Source organism: Fringilla coelebs, assembly GCF_963513975.1.
Source record: "Fringilla coelebs genome assembly, chromosome: 9".
Lineage (NCBI taxonomy): Eukaryota > Metazoa > Chordata > Aves > Passeriformes > Fringillidae > Fringilla > Fringilla coelebs.
In genome coordinates this window covers 13,436,537-13,462,668 of record NC_140067.1, presented here as the reverse complement: position 1 = coordinate 13,462,668, position 26,132 = coordinate 13,436,537, and the positions used below count along the sequence as shown (strand labels likewise).

At 36.8% G+C, this 26,132-nt stretch overlaps 1 protein-coding gene across 18 annotated transcripts in view; it reads right to left on the bottom strand.

Annotated features, from left to right (window-relative positions):
- Nucleotides 1-1,195: 1,195 nt before the first annotated feature.
- Nucleotides 1,196-26,132, bottom strand: part of ADGRL2 (adhesion G protein-coupled receptor L2) — a 384,884-nt gene continuing 359,947 nt past the window's right edge. For 10 of the 18 annotated variants that reach the window (XM_084211673.1, XM_084211661.1, XM_084211678.1 and 7 more), the window contains 7 exons: nt 25,098-25,318; nt 23,755-23,821; nt 15,756-15,847; nt 13,702-13,870; nt 9,945-10,073; nt 9,431-9,527; nt 1,196-3,255 (listed from right to left, as the gene is read on the bottom strand). In XM_084211673.1, coding sequence (XP_084067799.1) covers nt 2,501-3,255; nt 9,431-9,527; nt 9,945-10,073; nt 13,702-13,870; nt 15,756-15,847; nt 23,755-23,821; nt 25,098-25,318 — 1,530 coding nt within the window. In that variant the 3' untranslated portion in view covers nt 1,196-2,500. Of the gene's footprint in view, nt 3,256-3,957; nt 4,011-6,316; nt 6,399-6,625; nt 6,755-9,430; nt 9,528-9,944; nt 10,074-13,701; nt 13,871-15,755; nt 15,848-23,754; nt 23,822-25,097; nt 25,319-26,132 lie in introns of those variants that run through there. The other 8 variants (XM_084211669.1, XM_084211665.1, XM_084211670.1 and 5 more) reach the window with 7 other exon arrangements.

The following is a 26,132-nucleotide window of genomic DNA, read 5'->3' as shown; positions in this document are numbered from 1 at the left end:
AGAGTCTGCTGTGTACCCTGAATCAGCAAATTCTAAGAACTAAGTCCTGTTTCATAGAGACTTCAGATTTTTAAAGCATCTCTACTAAAGAAGTGAACCCCTTCTGATTAAATTTTGTATGTTACAGTGACTCTACTGCAAACACAGTAACTTTTAAGTGTTAAGGAACTTACTGGCAAGAGTTACCAGTGGCTGATGGTGGAAGATGCTTTTTTATTTATGGACAATTGCTACAGTGTCACAGTCCTGAATAGATATATTGAGGTTACCTGAACCCCACAGTTCCATCTCAACCTGGATTTTAGTTTTATAGAGCTTGAACAGTGGGAAGTCTCACCCAAGACATTCTTCTGAAATCCAAACTTCTAAAAAATGCATTGACATTTTCCAAAAGGGCTTTATATATTCCAATGCATTGGAAGGTAATGATACAGCTTTCAAGTGAATTTTTGCTGTTATCATACAAGAAGTCATAGTGGCCACATGTGAAACTGTGGCCTCAGTGATGACAGGGCATTATTTGGAGAGGTGTTTTAAAGAACTCAGTTTAGCAAATGCAGTCCTTGATGCTATCTTCGAAAGGCCCTGGATGAGAGGAACAGAAGATGCTTGGAAATCAACACAACAAAGATTTCAGACTTCCAATTTAGCTACTGATTTGTGGATAACATCTTGGGCATCAGCTGCCTTCTGCAGTTCTCTAGCTTGATAAAAAGAGGGACAGTCGTGCTTATTTATCTAATACAAACCAGTGCCATGATGGATGAATTATTTAGATAGCACTCAGAGTGCTAGCCAAATGCTGCTTATTTGTGTTTTCCCCACTGCAACAATGTATCTTCATCACTAATAATTAACTGCTAATTACTGTTGCCAAGAAATGAGAGTTGTGTTTACCACCTTATTTTTAATTTCAGTGCAGATGCCTACTAAAAAGTTATGCAAATATATGAATTTACAGTACATTTTCATAATGACCTTGCTGTATCTGGGTTTGATCCTATTCAATCATGACAAAGGAATAGTAAAGATGACCTGTCTTCTGTAGAGCTATAGACAATTTCTGTTGAATTCTCGACACTTATATCATGAAATGTAAAGATGCCATTCTAGGCAGGACACATCTGGGTCGAAGGACTGCTGATGCCAATTATGCTTCGTACATAATAATGCACATTTTACCTATTTGGAAAAAAATTCACATTTATTTACTGTCAAACAGGTGTTAAACTTTACACTGGGTATTAGTGATGGGCTCATTATTAACAGGTTTACACAAAGGGATGAAAAAAGCAGAATTTTGTTGAAACCATTTACATTTCATTTGATTTTTTATCATAAAATAAATTAATTACTAAATATAGGCAGAAGGAATATGGATGAGTTATAGTTATGTTTTATTTATTTTTTTGAAGGACAGGCACCTTTTATTCACGAGAAAGCTTGTGAGAAGTGTCCAGTGTCCCCTTTACCCCTTACCACCCAACCCTGATTAAAGAATGAACAGGGAATTGAGTTACAATCTTTGTTAGCTACACCAAATTTGTGCAAGGCTTGGCATAATTGGCTTCTAAAACAACTTTCTCCCCAATTATGGTTTTTTTTTGGCAATAAAAATTCAAAACTTAAGAATAAAAACTAACTTGTCAAAGCAGAACACTGTTTACAGTGAAAAAATAAGTGAAAACAGGTAGAACTTGCATTTTAAACAAACTATCGTACTATGAACAGTGTAAGAAAAACAGCTTATAACATATGTGCAACCAAGAGCTTTTCACAATATTTTCTTCAAACTCTTTAAAATTATTTTTTAATGACAATTATATTTCAGTTGGACACAAATGTATTTATTTTACCCTAGCAATAGAACAAAATATAATTTCTTTAGCCATTTTTTCATGAGAACGGTTCATTGTACAGTTGAGGAAATATATGAAATAAGGCCTGTGGCTTGATTGCTAGTGGTTAGACATGTATTCAATCTTTGCCCTAATGGAAAAGATTTGCAGTGAACTGCAAATTGATGCAGAATATCTCTCCTGCTTTTGCAAGTCTTGTCAGGAACAGTAAGGTACAGTAAATTTGTCCCACAGGATTTTAAAGCCCACGCCTTGTATATAATACAATGTAGGCCTAGGAAAAAAAAAATGGTGCAGCCATATTTACAAATTTAGTTCACAAACTGCTGCAGTAAAATGGCTGGAAAGTGTTTATTTCTCTTTTTTTTTTTTTCACAATTTTGTTAAATTCAGCAGCAGAAGATATCGTAAATACCTTGTTGGTATTTCTTTTCTTTGTAACAAATAATTCATTTTAGTATACTCTGTGTATATACAAAGTTTTTGTTTTATAAAAATTCACAGAACTGCGAGGTCCAGTCATCCCTGTTACTGGGGAACCACAGGGTCAACAGAATTGTCTCTTCGAGCAGATATGAGGGAGCCTGCATTAAGTCTCTTTAATACTTGAACGTGACCTTTAATATTTCTTTGCTACACTATTAAAGGCTTGTCACCAGTTGCATTTGTCCTTCTCTAACATCTCCTTCTGGAATACATCCTTCTTTGTTAATGGGAATGATATAGCCGTCGCTATTACCCCTGCTGATTTGATAGTACATCTGAAGCTGATGGCCAGCTCCTAGGTTTGGCATGCTCTTGTAGTAAATGTCCTCGTTTTCACTCCTCCTGGAGGGAGAGAGGTCTTCTTCAACGTCGGGGCTGCTCTCTGGGTAGGGAGAGTCTCTGAGGTTGGGCATGCTCGTGTAAAGAGAGTCTCTGTTGGGGGACTGGAGGTGGTCGTCGGCCTCGGCTGTCAGCTGCGAGACGTAGCTGTCGGTTCCCTCGGTCTTCACTTTCTTCTGGGGCTGGTACAGAAGGGAGTGAGTCCGCTGAGGGATGAGCGGGGCCTCCAGCTCTTTGTGGTGCAGCTCCAGCCCGGGGGCGTCACTGTGCATCAGAGACGAGGCGTCCGCCACGATGGCGTCGTCTTCGCTGCTGCTGCCGCCCATCACAGCCTTGGCCGGCAGCGCCCGCTCCAGGTTGTGGTTCTTGCTGCTGCCCCGCAGGTTGTTGTGCACTAACTCTGAAATGATCATTTTCTCAAAAGCTGTATCATTCAGGCTTAGTCCACAGTCTACAACTTGCACGCTGTCGTTATAGTCTCCATTGCGCAGTGAGTAGCTGTTGTTGAAATTACCATTTAGCGGTAGAGTATCCATGGCACTTGTATCCCTGGCATTGTTCAGTGAATGTCCTGAAATGGAAAAGGACAGCTCTGGTTATTGCCCTGACATGTTTTTATCACCTTTACTTCTCTTTTTTTTTTTTTTTTTTTTTAAACAAAGTTCTTTAATGTAGTTCAGGACAAAGTTGTACTTGGAAGTAAAACTTTAAAACTTGAGGAAAGTTAGTTTATTGAACATTCCCAAATGTAAAGAGTTGCACACCTTATAGGAAAGATGCATTCTAAAAATAGTAATGTGTGTTTCCTGTGGGGAATAGTGGCATTTGAATTTCGTAATTTAGTGTCAATTATGTGACTTTTCCACAAGGAACTGTTCACTCCATGCCCTTGCATATGTAATGCAAAGCAATTCATTTGGAAACATCTATGTTTTGAAGTACATCACCATGATTTAGAAAAAGAAAATTAACAGAATTTGTCCTAAACAACACTAAATTAAAAAGGAATTAGATCACAGACATAACTGAAGGTAAATGTACAACATAAACCCACATAACTGGCAAGCAACTACTTTAACAACATTTCTAACATTTTTTCCTGTTGTTTTGGTTTTGGTTTTTTTTTTGGAGATGAAGTAAAGAAAAGAATGAAAAAAAATGGATAAATACAAAGAATTTATGTTAAACAAGGACAGCCATCTTTCACACTACAGGGACCAGGGCCCACAAGCACCATCCAACAACACGATAGACAGCAGGTGGAATGACTCACTTTGGACAACTCACATCATGTCTGTCTGCTCAGGCTATCTGGCCTAAGAGTAGCTGATATATAAAAGAAAGTAAAATGATTTATTGTAACATGATGAAGAATTACTGAGCTTCTCAGCAACTTAGTCAGAGCAAGGGTTCAGCAAATTAGATTACTAAGCAATAACAGCTTTTCTTTTCCCACTTAATGTAATTTTTTTGCACTAATATTCTGTCTGCCAACAAAGGCCCCAGGCTCCTAAAGGTCAAAGTTTGCCTGCAGTCTGCATCAGTCACAGTGACAGCGCTGAATGAACCAGAATAGTTAATTAAGAGCTAGGCCCACAGTTACCATGGGCATGGAAGTCAAATGCAGAAATGTTAGGAATTTCTGTAAGTATGGGTCACAGAAATTAAACCAAAGAATAAATATTAGTTGTGGAATGGGAAGAGGAAATCAGCCATGGCTGATATCTCATAGCTGTTGAGGGAATGACAGATTGGGTAAGTCTGCTGAAAACATGAAAAGGAGTTTAAGAGGGGGGGGAAATGAAGTCTTATGATGATTAAAGTCTTTATGCTTTGGGTTTTGGCTTTTTTTTCCGATAACTTGATAAAGAAAAGGTTTTCCTATAGACACAAAGACATGTAAACTATGACAGCACAGTGCTTCCCAAGCAAAGCAAAAAAAAAAAAAAAAGGAAAAAAGAAAAAAGAAAAAAAAAACTTTGCAAGAAATTAAACAGTCTGAACCATGGAAATCAGATGGTTAGAGCATTCCTAGAAAAGCACTTTATCTACAGATATGTCTGGAAGTAAAGAAAGAATGAAGTGACTTTACTGAAATGAGACTGACCACTGTGAGGCTGCTGCATAATATGCAAGGCTTGGAGGAGTATAAGGGAAAAGTTTTTTGGAAAAGATTTTACATTTTCTCATTTTGTGGATTTCTTTTTTCATAATTAAAGCTGCAGCTTATCCTAGAAAATTCAATATTCCTTGGAAATGTTGTTTTCAATTAAAAAGAGATTGCATTTTCTCATGAAAAGATTTTTGTCTTCAACTTTGAAAAATAGAGTAATCATTTCCAAATAAATTCTGAGCAATTTGCAAGTCATTTTGCATTTGTGTTACTGCTAACTCTTCTCCATGTGTACTGATTTTAACAGGAATGAGGGTTGTTTGAAAGGCCTCTTTAAGCTTTGATTAAACAACTATGTAGTTTTGCAATTTCATGTATGTTCCAAGATTTTTCTTGCAATGGATTTAGCTGTGCAGAACATATGGCATTTATAAAAGTAGACAACACATGGACCACATGCTGGATTCATTTCCCTCATGAAAGTGATTTAATTCTGTAATTTTCATTTTCTTTTCCTCTGCTAAAGAGATATCAAAATACATCTGATAATCCAAAATGAGTTTTCTATGATATACTGCAGAGTTAAGCATGCTGGAATATATTCAAATTGGTTTGATGAGGCAAATTTTGTTGCCCATGATCAGGTAATTAATTTGAAATCTTTCATAGCCTGTAGCAAGATTACTGTAGGAATCTTGTAAAAATGTAAAAATATAAGTAAATTATTAAGCATTTCGGCATGACACTGCTTTGGTTTTAAATAGCAAATTATTTCAGCATTGCATAACTTGTGTTACCAATAGGGTTTGCTACAGACCTCATGGTGTTTCCCAAAAAGCAGTTTGCAAGTACTTTTTGAATGTGGAAACATTTTATTTGCAAATTGTGAACCACTTGCCCGCTGAGTCTACTTCATGACCGCTAGTTATGTTTTAATTGTGCCCATTAAAAATCATGCTGAAAAAATTTACATTTGATAGGCAAAGTTAAGTTTTACTCCCATACTTGTCTCTCTGTAGGTTGCTAGAGGAAAGCATAAGGAAAGTAAGAAAACAAGAGAATGAAAATAGAAACTACAGTTCAGTTAAAAAGGAGACTTGAAATAAAAACTGGAAACAAGGTTTTATGAGCTCTTTTTCAAAGATTTATCATTCTATTTACACTAAAGTGATCTTAGGACTCATCAAACAGTATCTGCAAGATATTTACTGATGAACTGCAACATCGTTAAAAAAGGCAAGTAGATAATGTAACAACAAAACGTTAGGTAAATGATGACACCCTTTATTCCTACAGAACTAAACTTTTCTAACTGTTAATCTCAAGATTTTCCTGTAGGAAAATGATCTCCCAATAAAGCTGCACTATACTATAGTTTGGATCTGTTTGACGCTGGATACGATTCTCTACACCGGGGTATCCAAAGATGCCTTGCACTGCTTTAGTATCTCATCCATTCCATAAGCAGGGTTTTCTCAGCAAGCTTTAGAGTCGACCTTATATTGCATAGACATGATACCTCTAAGTGATATTTATCTTGAAGATGGGCTCTCGGACCATGTGGTGTCAGTCCTTTAATAGTATATTAAGATTTATGCCACCTGTGTTAAAAACATGGATAATTATTTGTAAATACTGTAAGGGCAAAGGCATTACTATAATATAGTGCAGTTTTACAAGCTGACATTGGCAACACTGCATTTCTTGAATTTATTTCAGAAATTCAGACTGTATGGCTGGGGTATTGCAACCTGAGTTTCTATCTAGGGAAAAAAGGGAATTTGGAGTGAGCCAAGAAAAGCAGTTTATTCAGGAAGTATAAGCACACCTGGTGAGTTAAACACAGGAGCTGAAGGGGCATTACATACAACAGTTTCTGCGAGCAATGTGTTATAGGGGTTGTTAGTGCCGTGTGGTCGAAGAAGAGGGTTTGTTAGTAGGTAATTGCCAGTCATTCCTAAAGCAAAAGAAACAGAAAAAAAAATGTCAGTTGCTTAATTTTAGACTGACAGTTTCAATAAAGAGTAATTTTTAGTCATCATGAATCATGTAGGATTTCTAAAATGTAACTCTGCTGAAAATTTCTGCATGTATTTGAGCTATGCATTGGAAATGGGAGCAGGAAAATAGAATTAGATTCCAGTAATTCACAGGTGCTGTCCAAATCCCCAAAGTAAACATCTAGTGAAAGTGATATTTACTAATGTATACAAAACCACTGTTACACAAGAGTAGCAATTAAATGTTTAGAGATCAAGGTACTACATAAAGCTATTAGGACTTAAAAAATGATCGCTTCCGTCCTGAATTGACAGAACTGAATTTCTCAAACTGAAAGGCATTGAAAAACCTCTCATGACAGGATCAGAGCTGTTACTCACTTTATTAAAAACACACAGATAGTGGAAGGGAATTGCTGTTTTCAAACAGACAGTGGATGACAAATTGCAAGAAGCATATCTTAGTATATGCAAAAGTATGCATGCTGAGGGGAAAGCAAAATATTTGCTCTAAGAAATCAGAGCATTCACATTTTCTCCTGGGACAGTCATGCTGCAAACGTATCTGCCAGGTTTTAAAAAAGAATTCCTTGAATGACAAATTTCTTTAAACTATCAGTTTACAAACAACGTAAGACAGAGAAAAATACTGCACGAACAGACTTTAAACTCTTGTAAACTCAAATTTACATGTTAACACAACACCATTTAAACACTCTCAGAATAATCAGATAAAAAACCAGCATATTTTGAGAAATTATTAAAAAGTCAATTAATCTCTGGTTTCTAGCTACTACAAGAAAAGTGCTGTGATTTAAAAATTAATTTAAACATTTCAATAAGATTAAATTCAAGTTCCTTTTTTATTACATCGCAAAGCAGTACATCAGTATCAGTGTATTACAGACCCAAGGACAATTAGAGAGCAGCTCTATTTTTATAGGATAAATATTTTTATTTGTCAAGTAATTATATATATTCCAAATATTAATGCTTTTCTACTCCCAGAGCTACTTAGCAGCTAAAAATGAGCAAAAAATTTCTAACACTCAGAGAATTTTGGCCTGACTATGCTAATCTTATTTGAAAGTTTGTATTAGTGATCAACTAAAAATATTATCATAGTTTTTTCCCATTGTAAAGTACTTCTTACTAGAAATAATACCTGAAATATAGTTTGCTTGGGTTTTTTTTTAATTTTGCATACTATATTTAATCTTAGACTAATAACGTGTAATTTATAGTTATCATTTTTTAAAATCCAAATTTCTTTGTCACAAGAAAAAAAAAGCTTAACTAAAAGCTTGATTTTTATTTTAAAGGAAAAATGCCACTTGCCATTAATTATTAAACTACCCTAATACTTATGTATCACTGAGATAGAGACAAAATTATAAGTGAACAGAGTTGATAACAATTTTTCTAATAATGGTAGAACATCTCCAGTGACTTGAGTCTGGAACTTGAAACAGGGAGAAGCTGCTGAGACCTCTGTTCAACACTAAATTAACAAACAGTACAGCACAGTTAGGGCAAACCTCAGGAGCCAGAGACAGCAAATTAGAGTAACTACCAAATTTTATGTGCTTGTATTTTTGGAATTTTAGTATGACACTGAAGGAGACACGAAAAATATACATTTTCTACCTAGGAGAAGTTACTTAATTTTGATTTTTTCCAAAAGAACATGCAGGATTCATAAGGGGGGTGGGAGGAGCAGTGAGACACACAGGTCTCACCCACTTTCTATGTACCAAACAGCAAAAGTAGAATCACGCTTTCTGATACCTTTTGCTCTGCAAACACCACAGTTTTTACTTCCAAAATGAATGTAAATACACATTCCTGCTATCAAATCCTTAATTTGGATGTTCTGGTTGAAACTTTCTGAGTGGAGCAGGGACTGGTTGCAGTGTGACCAGGGCTCCCTGCTCTTCCCTTAAGGACAGGGTGGAAGAACAGGCTCCAAACCCGGCTTGCACAGAGCAGTTCTCCCTCCACTGCTGGCTGAAACTGCCTCCAAAACACAAGAGGGAGGGGACAAAGGCAGGGACAATCTGTCTTGGCAAATACCCTCGTCTTCTGTGTGGCCATGAAAATGAAGTTGCATATTTCAAAGTCTGTCTGAGATGAGAAGTTTTGACTTCTCTGTGCCTGCAAATCTGGATTCTATCCCATGTTACAGATATGATGCTCTTTGAAATAGAAAAGATAAATGCTTTACAGACATCTTTTGCATAGAAATGATATCAATTAGATTTCACTGGGAAAATTTCTGCACCTAAAAATCAGTCAAATATGCATTAAAATGTTACTGCACTCATATTTCTATTTCAGATTTAACCTATAAAGGTTAGGAAAGATTTAAAATTATGATCTTGCTTTTAAGCTAAATTATTGATGAAACTAATTTAAATACATTCCCATGAATTGAAGAATTCAACTTCTATAGCAGGGGCCAGTTAAGGGAACATGGTTTTCAAAAGTGCTGGTGGATAACTTTAAAAATCTGCTTTTAGAGAACGATTGTTCCAGATTTTTTTTAACATTATTTTCAATTCTTCTGTGTTAAGTGATATAAAATCTGTAATAAATTTATGGATTCTAAAACTGAAATGTTCCCAGTGACTGACCTTGATTAAGTGTTGAAGTGCTGTTGATGTCACCTGAGATAAAAGACGATTCCGATTGTTTTCTCACAGTGTCATTCCACATCCTCCTTATCCGACTCTGTTAGCACAAAGCAGTGAGACAAAACCACAGTAGATTACAAAAAGATTTTTTCCTACTCATGTGCTATTATGTAGAATATTTGTATTTATTTTAGCCCAAAGTAAACCATTTTTCTAGCACATCATGAAAATCCCTTATTTTATTATTAAAACTCTAATTTATTAAACTTTATTTCAATGAAACATGATGGTATAAACCTCCCTATAAATCAGTCCCTAATTACAAGAAAAAAATAACATATTTGTATTACACCAAAATAACTGTTTAAAAAGAAATAATCCCACAATGCAGAAGTCTGTATTTACCATCTAAATTACAATAATGAGAAGACAATTAGTCTTTCTGATCGGAAGGCATCTCCGTGGGCTTTTCATAAACAAGGTAATTAAAAGATGCTGTCAAAATCTTTGTTACCTGAGTGCCAGAGGAATAGCGAGCACTGGTTCTGGTGGTTGATGCCTTCACTGAGCTGTGGGGACTCTCAGTTGGAAGCCCTCCACAGCAGTAGGAATGTCGGAAGCATTTCCCGTATTCCTTACGTACCTGTGGGGGGAAAAAAAAATTGCTTAGCACAGGAAATAGTTTTAAATAGCTGCTGGCAAAAACACATGAACCTTGCATTGAAACTACTCACTTTTCAAGCAAATAGATAATTCTTGTCTGTTGAATTGCTGGCTGTTAGCAAACCCACATATTTCTCTCTACTTAGTGGCAGTATTAGCAGCTACCCAGGAGTTTTGAACCAATTATTTCCAAGGTATACACACACTCCTTAGAGATGTCCCTGAATAATCATTACTGACTTAGAGAATTGTTTTTATTCAATTTTCATATTGTAGATTAATATAGTTAAGTTTACCTGAATTGAATGCTGGCTGAGAATAATAGTTTTTATGAGAGCTTTTGGTGCAGAAAGCACAGCAAGCCTGTCTTCCCATCCTAGCAGGCAAGAAGGGCTTGGGCACTGCTCAGTACTACCCCTTATGCAATGATTTCCAATAAAGAGTGCAAAATTTCCAATGCCTGTAAAGGAATTTTCTTACTTTGTGTAACTCATCCAGCAGCAACTTCAGATGGCCACACCTGCCCTGGCCCTGAACAGAGCTCACAAACGCCACTGCCCCACTCCAGGGACAGCCCCAGCTATGCTGGTGGAGCCACTTGCCAGTCTTCCAGAGTCACCTTTTGAATCATAAAGGCTGGGAATGAAGCACCTTTCACTTTTAAGACCAAAACATAAAAATCTAATTCCTGTCTTTGCTGAATCTAGAAATTTGAATATATCCATGTTCATGTTTTTATTTTTTTCCCTGACAGCAGCAAAACTAATGACTTCAGTATTTGGGCTACATTTATTCACCTTCTGTTTCCAAAGACCTACTGGAAACTTTAGTTTTGTTATGTGTGATAACAATTGCCATAAAAGCAATCAGGATCACTTTACAGAGCAGTTAATTCTCTTATGTTCCATGACTGCTTCACTGACTTTTATTTTCAGATAACAGAAGAGTGTGTGCATATCTTGGCAGCAAGACTGCACCAGTGAAAGGACACAGTGGATAGAATTGGTATAGATGTGTAAATCTAAACTCATAAATCTTCTGCCAGATTACATGGGAATTTAAGTGCCTCTTCTACATCAATGAGACCCATGAGTTTCTGTGAAAAGAAGGATTTCAGCTAATCTGGACATTCTGCCTGACCTATGAATCTATAAGACAGAAAGTTATGTGCATGCAAAAAGGGGAGAGGAAAAAATGCAAAAAATTAATAGTGTGGATTTACATAAGTAATGTGCTGTTTGCTACAGGAGTTTTAGTCACAGAATACTACTGTGCTGTTTCTCTAAATCACAAGGATGAAGAAAAGTTTAATAATTTGCACTTTAACTTCAAGCTAGGCTTTTTCAGCTTTTTATAAAAGTATATGGTACATATTTTAAGTCAACCCCTATCTGTATCAGCACAAAAGACATGTAAAAAAATGAAAACAGAAACGAAAGAACTTTGAATTATAATTTTTAACCCTGGAAAACATAGGTCTATGTACATCATCACTAGATGGTATAACACCTAAGAAAAAACACTCCTGAACACTAATGGATATTAAATGCTCTAAGACACTACACAGTAGAGACAATAGCAATCAAAACTGTATTTTTACCCAAATACCACCCTCCAGGGCTGGTTTTGCCTAATGCCTGTATTGCAGTGAATGTACATTATCTGTCAGGACTGCACATTCCACTGTCATTATTTCTAAATTATAGCTTGTTGGAAACTGATGGAAGCAACAGCACTATCATCTCGTCAGAACTGGAAACATAATAGTTTTCACTTCCACAATTCTATTTCTCTGTTCAATTTAGTGACCAAGTAGTAATAACAGAATAAAAAGACTACATTAGCTATGCAGACAGAGCACAGGACAATATCCAGTCAAAGGCAGTGACACTTAAAAATCTTAAATGGCAGCTTTAACATTCTTTCAGGTATAAATCTTATTGCTCTAGGTTATGTTTTTTCACACTTGACTGGTATTTTAATATTGCTTTTTGCTGACTCCACTTTATATAAAAACAATGTACAGCTGTAAAAAGAAATAAAAAAGGAATCTGTTTTTGATTTTCAAGTCCAATACAAATAGTAAAAAGGGAAACATTATTTGAAACCCTAACCTAGAAATTATTTGCATTTTGGAAATGTTTGCATTTTCTTCCCTATCTTCTTCTCTCAGGTTCAATCTGCTAAGTGTGCTTTTGTTCTCTCCAAAGGAGTGGAGTGTCATGCTCATCTGGGTAAAATTCTGTCTACCAGATCTTTTCCTAAAACACCTCTGAATGCCACCGTCTAAGCCAAATTTAGAGTGCTGCTAATGTTAGAGTTGGTACAGTTGAGAACATGAGCATAGGATTTTTGTATTTAAACAACACTTTATCCAGTGGTCTCAAGCCATCTTGTAAATATCAGTTAATTATGTCTCTGGTGAGCTAATTATAATGGGAGTTAATAATTGCTAGGTCTTCAGCCTAAAACTGGTAGAAATATTTAGAACCTAAATATTGCAAATTGGATATTTCCAAATGCAGGACATACTGCATTTCATGTTAGGTTTGTTTGGGTGGGATTTTTTGATGTTCACCCTCCCTCTCAACTCTCATTACTTTCTTTTGGCCTGCCTTCTAACAAAGGTTTTCAGCATATTTTATGCACTCTTCATTTAAACACCTCTAAGGCATCCTTGGAAGCAATCTCCACCCTCTGGGGAAGAGAAGGGGTCCCACAGAGTCGTGCCCTTCACTTTCCTTCTCTCCTGCTTGCTCCTCTCTCCCCTTCAAGCTTTCTCTCTGTCTGCCTCTCTTTGTCTCTCTCTCCTTCCAGGTCCTTTTGGACCCTTCTGCTTTCATCCAGTCAAAGGGAGCAGAACTAATTTAGCTCATCCCACTCGTGAGAGAGGCTCCCACGAAGAGCACAATGCTATTGGGATTTCTGGGGAGGCAAACACTTGGGAAAAAAAGCATTAATGCTGGCATCTTTCCCATCTTCAGAAAACTATTCCTGTTAGCAGGTGTCTAGCATTAATGACTGCTTTGTTCTAAGGTGTGTCAAAGTTCATAATAAAATTAAGTTTTACATCCCACTTAATTTTGTAATGAATGAGCACACATAGTACAATCCCTGCCTATCACCCACAGCTTTATGTGATCTCAGCTTAATGGGATCTCAGGAAAGGTGCTCTGCCTTGATCTAAGAAAAGGAGAGCATTTCCAGGCTGATATGAGCTGATATCATAACTGATCCTCTGTTTGTAGCACTGCAGCAAAGGCAGGATCGTTTCATGTGGACATAAAAGGTTTTTGGCTGTAAGTCCAGGCTAATATGTACCACACAGCAGTGTTAAACTTTTACATTTTCTTCACAAAACCTTCAAACTTCTCAAGCCCAGGTTGGAAATGCTGCATCCATGTCAAACCTGTCTGGGTCACAGAGCAGTTACATGACTCCCACTAGCACATACAGGAAGGACTGCATTGGAATCCTAGTCCCCTCCTCAAACTACTTCAAAATATTCCCCTTCTTCAAATTGTTAATTTTATCTCTCTTTTCTTAAGAATTATGTGTGGCATCTCTAAGGAGTTAGGGAACGTTCATCTGTGGTTTTGGTAACTTACTTTCTTTTGAAGGGCACAGTGAAAGATGAAAATAAACATTCCTTGGAAAGCATTAAATACTGTGAAGAGATATGTCATCACAACGGTGCCCTCATTTATAAACAGCAGACCAAATGACCATGTTAGGCCAAGGAGACACAGGAGAGCAAATGCACCCAGGACCCAGGATCTGTAAAAGAAAATTAATTTTAGTAACATTACTTACGAGAATGTACTTCGCCAAATCCAATATTAACATTTCAGTTCCTGCAGTTGACTTTTACTAGTTTCACATTCAAATGTAAAAATTCCTTGGGTTTAACCTTTTGTCTATTCAAGAAAGAACAATTCCATTCAGTACTCTTAGACTCCAATGAAAACAGCGAGAATAGATATAACCTTTGTCTTTCTCAAGAACAGCATAGGATGTGAAAACTATTTTGAAATGCAGAAGTATAGCACAAGCCTCAGCTACTCCATTGCTTTATCTGCTTTTAGAGAAGAGATTGATAAATCTGGCTTAGCCACTAATCACACCATAGATTTTAAACAGTGGTGCTGCCATATGACACCAAATAATGTTACACAAATGCACAAAGGTTAAACAGCAGATTAAAAGCCTAGAGCCCAAATCATTAATGCTTCGATAAACTCAGCTAAACTGAAGCTAGAGGATGTAACTTCCGCATGAAGAAACCCTGCTGAAATGCGACAAAAATATGGATATTGCTTTACAGAACAATCTAAAAAAGATTCCATCATGAATAGGTTAAGGAAAAGGAATTGTAGCAAACAGCACAGAATGAAAGGGAAAGGGAATTTAGTCAGTGAATTCCACATCTAACTAATGATCTTACTTGATAAATGGCTTATTATCTTCATAGCTAGAAAGCATTATAAGCAGAAAAGAGAAACAAAATTATTAGACAGAATTTAAACAGAAATTAATAAGAGCATTTTTAATTGTCTATAAAAATTAGTCAAAATTAGGAAATTCAAAATGCAGAGGCAAGCAATTTAAAAGTATAAAGGCATGTAATAGTTTAAAAGTCTTTAGCAAATCAGGTATCTCAAAAATAGTTAATTAAAATTAAGGGAAATCCACAATATGACCGAGTTTGTAAAGTTAAAAATCATGCTAGAAGTTTGTTAATGTAGGGTTCTATCTTACCCAGGTAAGTCCGTATTATAGTAGCCATCACAAACACGGTAATTACTGGTGTGGATGAGAAGACAGAAAGAGGAAAAGGAAGAAAAGAGAGAGATGCTAAAGATTAGCTCTCTCTCTCATCATGCAACATGCAATGAAGCTGATACTGACCTATCTAGAACATCTAGTTCAAAATGTTATCCTTACTGAAAGTCTCCCTTTGCCATTTCCAACGTTCAAAGCAGATCTGTAAGACCCTTTCACATCCAACCCTCAGTGTTAGAAAGTGGCACCATCCCTTCAGTGTTGGTAACAAAAACCTTGAATACAACGTAAGGCTGAACAGAATACAGTAAAAAGCTATCTAAAGAAGTGAAAACTGCCAAAGCCTTGTTAGTTATCAAAAACTTATATTACTCTGCAAAAGGGACACTACAGTAGAACACCATGATAAAGTAAACATTTGTTAAATTAGCATGAAAACAACAGATAATCTTCAAGTTAACAATAATAATAATAGAGTCAATTCTCTTGGGAGAACAAGATTACGAGTAGAAACTGCTCAGAATCCCTAAATCAAAAAGTCATTTAACAAAACAAACTTAATATAATCATATCAGCCATGCAAACAGGAACATCATTTTTGAACTGCATTTTAAATGCAAATGAAATTAGTACAGTGCTGTGGCATTTCTGTGAAACAGTTTCTTGGCACTAGTTCCAGGCTGAAATTATCTAATTTTGACCGGCGTTTGTGACATTACAGCAACAATGTGACGAAAGCAGGATTGGCTCTGTTTGCTTCTAATTGACATCTGCAGTTGCTGGGAGACAATGGCATGTGCTCCTAATGGAGAGTAGCTTTCAATCAGTTCAGCAATCAGAAAATAATCATAGTTCTCATACTTGAACACAAAGCACTTACTTAATGTTTTCCAACCTGCTAGAGTCTGGTTTCAAAGTGTTTGAGTGCTTCACCATTTTGCACAATGTGATCACCAGGAAGATAAGATTCAGCTGTCAAAACAGATAAGAATGAAATTAAACTACTTCAAGTAATAGGTTGAATAATGATGATGTTACAGGCTAAACAAAAACCCTGTAGTTTATTTCCAAGTACGTAGTGAAAATTGGTAACAATATCAGATGATCTGCAAACCATGATTGCAAATAAGAATGAGAGGGTAAAAATATTAGAAGTCCTGGTTTCACTTAATTTCAAAATGCACCACATCATCATAAACTACTGTATTTAACTAATGTCCAGCACTTGCCATTGTCAGTTTAGCTCCGTCCTCAAGCATGTTTTGCTCATCACCTGCTCACCTTTACCTGTCACCCCTGGCCCTGTTCCCCATACCACTCTCTGAAGACAATGGTCACTGCTTTACTGGGCTATACTAGTTGTCTTTTTATCACCCCATCCTGAGTTTGAAATATTTTTCACCTTTGCTGGTTTCTCCTTTATTTTTTTTTTTTAATTCCTTTTTGTTCTCACAATCCTACTGGGGCCTTGAAAAGACCTTAAATGTAACTGGAAAAAAAGAAGAAGAGAGGAAAAGAAGAAAAAGAAACACAAAGATGTAGCAAATGCATCAAGCTTAACAGTGCCATAGACATATGCTGGTGGTGCACCCTCCTGCTGCCCTCTTTCCCTTTGTAGTCTGGATTCTGTCGAAGCGAGACTGTGTGTGCACTTGAAGGACCGTGGCATCTTATTCTTGTTGTGTCATTCATACAGGTAACACCAGGGAAGATACTGAAGGAAATTTTTTATCATTCTCTTATTGTGAAACAGAATCACAGATATCAAAGTTACTGGGCGCCTTTCTCCTATCGATTTCAAAGCCTGTGAAAAGCACAGACAAGCCAAATACGAGGATGCCTGCAGAACACAGGCTAAAAAATGGTATCCAATTAATTTCAGTAATTAGTTTGTGCTGTCCAATATCACACAGAAAAGTTGGACAAAATTGTATCTTTGAAACCAGTAAGAGCCACGTCCTTTCAGCAAGAAGACACACATCCTTGTCTACTACTACAATGGTGCACACAAAGGGCTGGACCAAAAGCTAAGAGAAGATGGAGGAATATGTTTGGACATCCTTATAGCACATACATTAGATAGAGAACCCCGTCCTTATAATCTCCCATATATATATATCTGCAACTGGTTACTGATGGAGCATGATTATACCCAGGCTCTCAATTTGGGAAGCCTTTGGTTTGAGACAGTTTCAAAATCTTCATTATTTTTGTAACACTGGGGATATCAGTTCATGCTAGATGTGTTCCTGCAGCTGTGCCTCAATGGTCAGAAATGTCACTGAAATCCTAATAAAGAGCTGGTCTTAATCTTGAAGAGATGAGTATTTTGAAGGCTCTGATCAAAGTCTGTTAATAAGACCACATATTACAGAAATAATTCCTACTGCTACGGGCAATCATATTATTGCTCCTGCTGCTGTCTCAAAATCAGGATGGACAGCATGAACCATAATGCAGTTCTCAACACCAGAAAAGTGTGTGGCAACTTTTGATCTTGTCGTGCAAAGTACAACATTTTTACAATTGTACGTTGAGATTAATAGAAACAGGTGTTTACGATACAAATAACAAAAAATAAACTTTTATGATTGATTTCTGTTTGTGTTTCAAGAACTGGCTGAAAATACTTAATCTCTAGGCTGTTGTACGTACATGGTGTAGGTTATGCATATTTCCATTGCATATTTCCAATGTAACAGAAGTGTCAATAATTCATGATCTTGGTGATTATCTTTTATGATTCTTATAGGAAATTTCATTCCATCACTGTGATCTCTTCCTCTTATCTAGGTTTCCACTGTAAGTGTAACTTCATTGGATGAGAAAACAAATTGTTTCTTTCCCTGGCCTTTGCACCAGACAGGACCAGGGCTCTGCAACAGACCTGACCTTCAGTTCCATGTCTTTGCACACAGATTTCATTTTTCTCTATTTTAAAAAGTTTCTTGCGCAGCTTGGTAGCTGACATAACACAAACCTCTTCAGCCTGACTGAAAAACTCAACCTCAATTTGCTTTTTGTGAGAACAAACAGATTAAGAGCTAAGACACACGCCCTGTGTCAATCCTAACACGTACACCAACTTTGTCTGCAACCTATGCATCTGGGAGTGCACGATCCAGTTCAGAATAATATTTACAGCACAGCTGGAAGCTAATCCTTCCCTAAGTAGCTACCCTAGAGTATCCTGTATTGTACTGACATCATCATTCTTGGATCAAAAACTCATAGATATGGCTTAGCCCATAAATGACTGCCTTATGAAACAAGAGGGTTTTATGCTCTGATCCCTTGTACAACTGTAGTGCTGGTTTGCCACATGACAAATAAAAACTTGAGTTCACACACTGAGGTTCCTTTGGTGACCTGGGCAGACATGGCCTTACCCCAGAGCTTGAGCCAAGCTCCATTGTATTAAAGAGATTTTATATAGGTACTCAGCTCTGTCTGGCTACCTCTTACTACACCAGGGAGAAACTGCACAAAACAGTTTCTTAAGTGACATTTTAATTGTAATTTATGTACAGACCCACAAAACAAGCCCACTGAAATAATAATGCCATAGCACAGCAGCTCAAAAAGGCCTTCCAAGAAAAAAAGGAAAAATACTGTACTTTGAAGACAAAGTAACTATGACAACTGAACATATGATACTTGTTTCTCCATCACTGTGAAATGTTGCATAGTTTTCAGTTTCAGCAGTCAAAAGACCATGGTTTGCCACTTGTTCAAACATGCTGGCATCTCTGTTACACATTTTATCATTATAAAAACCCTATTTTGCTTGCTTGCAGATACTGTAACCAAACCTTTCTATAGATTTGCTTTTGGCTCCCTAATTGTTTTTCATCTAGAAATTGATTGTTTTGGAGGAACTCACAAGTTAAAGACTTTTGGGCATCTTGCCTTTTTTTCTTTTTTTTCTTTTTTCTCATGAAAGACACTAAGCAGTGAGGAGAGGGAACTTGCTGGAAAATAATTGCTTTTGTAAGGAATAGCTGAATTAATTTTCTTGGTGAGAAATATGTAGGGAGGGAGAAGAAAACACAATTAGGACTTTTGTATTCATTTGTACAAGCAAAGCTTTTCCAGCTCTGAGCAACATGGTCTGGCCCCGAGATGAGGCTATTTTCAGAAGAAGTCTTGACCAGAGATCTCCTGGAGCTCCTTTCAACCTGAATTGCTTCTGTGAGGACTCAACTGTTACTGATCTAGGCAAATGAATTTGTAGATGCTTTCCAAGCTTGACAGATGGTCTGAGCAGGACACCTTTCTTTAAGAAAATGTTCACCACAAGCATGCAGTACTCTGAGGTCACACAAAGGCCCACATGAACGGCAAGAGAGACTTTTGAGAGCAATCTTCTATGGGAAAAAATAGTCCTCTGACAATAGTGGTGTTCTCATAACTTCATGTAACATAAATAAATGGTCAGGAACTGGCTGGACCTCATCCTGACAGCAGAGCTGCATCCATCCCAGATGAGCCAAAATCTGCAGCTGAACAGTACCCTTCTTCTTTAATGCTAATAAAAAATATAAATATACTCTTCAAACACACACACAGATGCACAATGTACACATCTCAAACAGTCCTAAAATTATACCCTTGATCATGTCTGAAAAATCTTTTTTATGCTGCGTGTCTGCAAATCAGACCAACATTCTTTTGAAAGCTAAAAATAAGAAATTAAAAGTCTGGTCAGGCATTAGGTTTGGATTTGAAGACTCTGCTGTGATACCAAAAAATGAAAGAACACACAGCTACAGAAGGTGGAGCTATAATATGAGATCTTTTAAAACATTAGCTGGTAATTGCAAGCAAAAATTTGAATTTTTAGTATGTAATTTATGTTTATACTTGATTCTGATCTAGTTTCTAAAACTTACTGTCTGCTGGGAGAGACGGAATACTGGATAAAGAATGAGCTTGATCTATACCCTGATTTTAGAATTTTGTGTAAAGTAAAAAAGAAATAAAAATTATAGTATCTTCTAATATAGTAGTCCCTTGTCATCTCTTAATACAAGTGTAATTGGATAGAACAAAGTGAAAGACAATTGATATATATTTAAAAATAACAACTTACTACTTTAAAATAGAAAATAAGAAGAATTTTTATGGTAATAATCAAATGCAGCACCCTGGAAGATCATGCTTCTTCCACAGGCAACACACACATGGCCATTTCTCATGTGGAAATCAGAAAGAACTGGACGTGAAAGAAAGTATAAGTAGAATATGTGACTTTCTAGCCCCTGAAACCTATGTAATTTTGAGACAGGGAGTGTGTCCAACTCATACAACTTTTTTAAAAAGTGGGTGTGCTAACCTGCACAGAAGAATAATCAACTGAAATTAGCTTCAGGTACAATTAATTAGTAGCAAAATAAAGTTAGATTTTGCAAAAACTATGGTAAATTTCCCCTGTGACTAATAGATAAATACCATTTATCAAGTGTCTACTACAGAAAGATAAACACATATTATTTATAAAAAATAAGTTTACAAATCCAGTCCATTTTCACTTGTGGAGCTAAGTTATGTGTACATCTGTCCATCCACTGACTCAGGTAAGCAATACCTCAGCCTGGGTGAGAACATTTAACACATTCCTTGTTAATGAAATGGGGCATCTTAGTAATCTTTGCTTAGACAACCCTTGGTGGAGTGATACATGGGCTCTGCCTGCAAGCTGGGAGAAGCAAACTGCAACAGCTCTGGCTAAATTAAACCAACGCCACTGGTTCCTTGGACGTGAATGAACACAGATCTACACAGCAGTCAAAGTGCTCAGGCTCTTCTGACCACAGATTAGAGAAGTGCACTGTTTGTTTTATAGCCATGAACCTGCTCAATGGAATCACGTCCGCCCTGAGCTTAGCAGCTTAGAATTCATTCCACACAGCCTGCAGTGCTGACATGGATACGATAAGACAGAAGAACAGAAACACCACTCTGAAGTAACCTAGCTGAACTGCACATGTTCTGACCCTTTTTGAACTCCCCGGAGCTTTTGTTACCTGGCAAATGCAGCTCTAAAACTGCTCTTGTATCTCCAGATCTTTGCTCTTAGCCATGCAGAAGCCTATTTCTCCCTGGGACTGGCAGCAAGAGAGGTGCTCTCTGAAGGTTTCTAAATGAGTGTGCACACTGAACTCTTACTGAACTGAATTAATTATTAAAGATGCAGATGGAGCTGTCCAAATGATAAGAACAGCTCCTGACGTATCATGATCCAAGCTTTCATTAAACCATTTCAGGCATACTAATGGTTTCCCACCGCTCATTACTTACATGCTCTTTTCTCATAGATATAATAACCCTGGTGCCCAAAGGCATGACAGGCTACAGAAATAGTGAAGTTAAAAGTTCCTCAGAAGATGTACTGAGGAGCTTCATGTTTCCCCCTCATACTTCCCATTCTCGTTTTGTGCAAAAATGTGCACTGACACAAGTACAAATGCTTATAAATTCAGAGAAAAAAATGTAAGTTGGAAGAGAGGACGAAACTGTTAAAAAAGAGTTCATGTGCAGAACTATTAAACTGAGAAACAACAGAAGTGATTTGAGCACCATGTTAAAAAGCTTACCAAGGCAACATTCTCACATGCTACTGACACTAAGTAAGCTACACTACAGATATAGCTCTTTGGTTACAGTGCACATGACATATTATTTTTCAGCCACTACACTTCTCACACTTCTTCCTCTGGTTTCTCTTGCTTTCTCAGCTGGGACGATTAGAGGGCAAAGCAATTGCTAGAGAAGAATTACTCCTAGGAACTGTGCTGTGATTGCTACCTGCTGTTTCATATTTTTCAAGTTGGGAATACTGCTCCCAAAAGCCTTTTGCGTCTCAGTCTAAATGATTTGCTGGAGGATAATAATGTCACGGCCAGTAAATAACAGTGAACTATGTCTGTACATGGTCAATATGATTAAATGTCCTTCACCTCTATTCTCACTCTGACCTGGTTATGAGGGAGTGAAAAAGCCATCAGCAAAGCCCAAGGCTTCCTATGTGAAATGTTATTTTAAAGGAAGGGAGAGAAATATAGGTGACTTGGCAAAATACCCCCAGTAACAATAAAATAAGGAAGGAGCCACAAACAAAAAGCAAAATTATCACCACACGACCAGAGTCGATGTGACTTAACTATTGTAGCATGAAAATCAGAACAATTTCCAGAATAATTACAACTGCAAGAAACAACTTCATGCTGAAAAATACTGTCTATCATATTGAACATACTAAGTTTATCTTTCTAAGACTTTCAATTGCAATTGTAGGTTTAATTAAAAAAAAAATCCCCATCATTCTGAGATATGATTTAATTTGAATGTAGTTAGAATAAACTCTGTACAATTATTCTGGTCTACACTTAAATCTTACAAACACTGTAATTTTTCTAATTCAAGTCATACACACACACATTTTGGCATCTACGCCCATGTCTTTGAAAATATGCCAATGAACTCTAACAACCTCTACATTGCACAACTATCTTTGCTTAAGTGATCGCTCAAGGATTCAAAAAGTTTTTGATATAAACAGAGTAAATGCAAACCAAAACATTGGCCAGGCACATTTTTAAGTAGAAATTTCCATAATCAAAGTATCAGTTTGTACTGTAAGTGCAAAATATGCTGAAATATTATGTCTGGCACACAGATCTATAAAAGTCAAAGAAATTTCGAAATTATGCCTGATGCATGTGCTTCATACTGAAAAAATAAAATTTCTGAATATGGAAAAATATAATTCCTGAATTTGGAAATTGAAGTGAACTCAAATTCTGCTAACATTTCACAACTCTACTGCTGTGAAAGGGCAGAAAGACATGCAACTATTTAAAGATTTCGAAACACATGAACACAAATTAATTCATCCCTCCAAACTATCAGCAATTATGAGAAAAGGCCTCTACGTACATAGGCTGTGTCCCCAGCCAGCCTTCTACAGCATTCCCAGGTAAAGCCAGGTTTTAAAGATACAGAGCTAGCAGAGAAAACCAAGGTGGGCCAAAATGCACATCATGCACTCACTGTGCTCACAAATTCCTGCACTGTGTAGTGTTGGCATTGTTAGTCTGAAATAAATGGGAGAAGTTCTCTCCCTGGGTTGGCACAGGCTTTTTACCTGGGAGGGCTCAGAGAATTGGGAACTGATGTCTGAGTGCAGCACTCTGTGCTAAGGGACACTGGGGCACCCAGCCATGGGTGCACAGATGGGTGCAGGCACACAGTGACTTCAGCAATGAGTGTGCACAGGCTTTCTACTGCTTACATAGCAGCCCATTGTTTGTACTAAAACTGAGGAACTTCTGTGTCTGACAGGCACTACGTGTAACAAATACACACAGGAGTAGGCATCATGGAAAAATGTGCATATGCAAATACACAGGCAAATACTGTGTAAGTGTAATGGAACAAAAAATTTATTTAATTATCCAATGCATTAGAATACCCTTTTGAGATAATTATGTTGGATAATTAGCAGTTAAAGTCTAGAATGTGCACAGTAGTGACTCAATTGAAAGCAATAATAATGGTTCCTATTTAAAAAAACCCTGTGTTTAGTACTTCATTGATCTTTCATGTGACAACACATGTCAATACGACCTTCAGAATCCACGCCATTAGGAAAAAATGGCCATGCTGAAGTGCCACCACAGCTTTGACAATTAATCATTTGGTCAGTACTCTTTAAAGATTTCTACACGTTTATATAACCATTAGACACATTAAAAATAGTTTCTAAGCATTTTTATGGAATGTCTTGTGAATAAGGATGGCATTGAATGAAATTTTAAATCTTTTTAATCTGCTGTGAGGCAACCTAAAAAGAAAGGAAAAAACCCCAAACTTCTTACCAGAATAATAAAAGTGACTGGTCCAATGAAACTCCAGATAAAGTAGTTATCTACGTGTAGCCAGCAACTATTATGGAAGAAAGAGAATGAAAAGTGAAAAGCTGCATTAGCACCTCAGTCCAATAAATGGAAAGTGCAAAAATACTTCTTAAGGTAACACTTTGCCAGTAAACAATGATGAAGATTGCACAGTACCACTTATTCCACGGACAGCACCTAACCTGAACCTCTTCTAATGAACTCTGTATAACATGACTGAAGCTCAAACTACATCATTAGGAATAACTAACATAAGGAGAAACAAAACCAAAGCAAGCTCTCCTTTCAGTCAAAAGGTTTGGTGACAGGTGCTATCGTGAACTAATGAAACTAACATCAGTAAATAATTCTCACAGGCTCCTCATGTGATCTTCAAAGCCTGCTTTTAACTTTATATCCCATGTTAAGTGCTCACGCCTGAGGAATATGAGACAGAAAATGCTCAGATGCCATGTTTTGCTGAATAATAATATGGCATAAATAAAATGCCCCATCTGGGAGTTGAACTGTAGAGAAAGAATACATAAGATACCAGACTAAATGACGTATAAACCTATTAGGGCCAACTGCACTCAGCAATTCATTTTTCCTACAGCCCAGTTCCCTGCTGAATTCTCTTATTTGTCTTTCATCAGTAGCAACATCAAGCAGCTTTCTTGTAGTCAACAATATCTTCCCCTTCTGTAACTAATTTCATCAAAGGACAAAATAAACACTACTGAAAGGCAAATTCATGCCTCCAGCAACTCAAATCCTCAGAAATGTTTCCTGTCTACCTTCTGTCACTTCCTATATACATCTGTGATTTTGTAAATAAAAGGCAGTGGCTAATTTTAATCCCACTCTACTTGCCTGATGAAATATTATCAAAATAAAACACACAGGTTGGAATATTGTACTGTCATACTTCGGGATGAGAGCTAGCTAGAGGGACAGCTGAACAAAGAGATCTAATGAAGCATTAGCTTAAAACTGGGTGGTTAGGCTTGTCAGATACTTTAAGTTGAGAAATTTTGCTTAATATACATCTGAGTACAAAAAGTTATTTACTTTTTCAATTTGTTTCAGGTCAATCTTTTGTGTTAAAAGAAAGACCATAATTTAGAATTGGTCTCTCTGGAGTACAAATCCCCTGAACCTAGAGAATTACAAAAGACTTGATTGTAATTTGTGCACAGCATTGCCATTCTCTTACCAATAAAGCTTTCAGATGGTATTTTAGTCTGTCAGGGACCCTCTGACAGCTAATAGGCTTTAAAAAATTATTCACTTGAAAAACACTCAGGTCACTTGCAATTACTTACGCTTTCTCTGTTCCGTAGCTCTTATAGTCAATAGCTGCTGAGACACCAACTACTGTAGCAGGGAAGAGGTAGCCAGCAACATAATAGTACTTCTTTCTAGAATATTCACTTTCAAATACTTCTACTAACATTAGATAAAGCTGCACTCCTTCTAGACACATCCAGGCAAAGGCTGCCAGGAAGAAAAAGTGTAAGAGACCTGCAAAAACTGGACATGCAATCTGCAAAGAAAGAGAGAGATGGAAATGTAAACCACAAAACCTTCACATCATTACCTCTCCAACTGAACAGTGTGCAATAGAACTGCAGATAGTTTTATTTGAAACATTTCACAAATTCAGGAGCATCTTCCCTACATCAAAACATACTCAACATTTGAAAACACTAATATGTGCTCAGTAGCTACTGAAAGTGAATTAGCTGAACAGTATGAATGAAGACAAGGAAATTGCACCCTCATCTCCCAGCCATCGATTTCAGAGTGGACTTCTTAATTTTATAAACAACTTTTTAATTTTGAAACTGATATGGTTTGAGGACTTACAGTTTAGATAATCCTAGACATGATCAGTTGGTTCTCTATGCATAATGTGATACTACATATTTAAAATCATGAAGTGTCTGTCCCATGATTTCTGTCTGCTGTAGTATGGAAATTTCTACTGTTGTAACAGAAAATGTTCTTAATTCTTTCCCCACTGGCCAAATTCTGGATGAAACTATGCTAGATTATTAGTTTCAACTACACGAATGATGTCAGAATTAATTTTACCAATACTACCAAAATACCTGCTTGAATGTGAAATGTAAAAAATGTGAATACAGATAGAAAAGGCTTTGTCCTAATATATATAAAAATGTAGTCAATACCTGTTAAGACATTTGACTATATATAGAAAATGAATTTATGTTCCTAATAGTCAACATTCAATCTCCTCTTTCAGAAGTCTAATCACCTGCTTTGTTAATAGTTGGTGTTTCTCAACTGAAAATAAAAAGCATATTTTGGGATGGATGTAAATACTATGTGTGAAT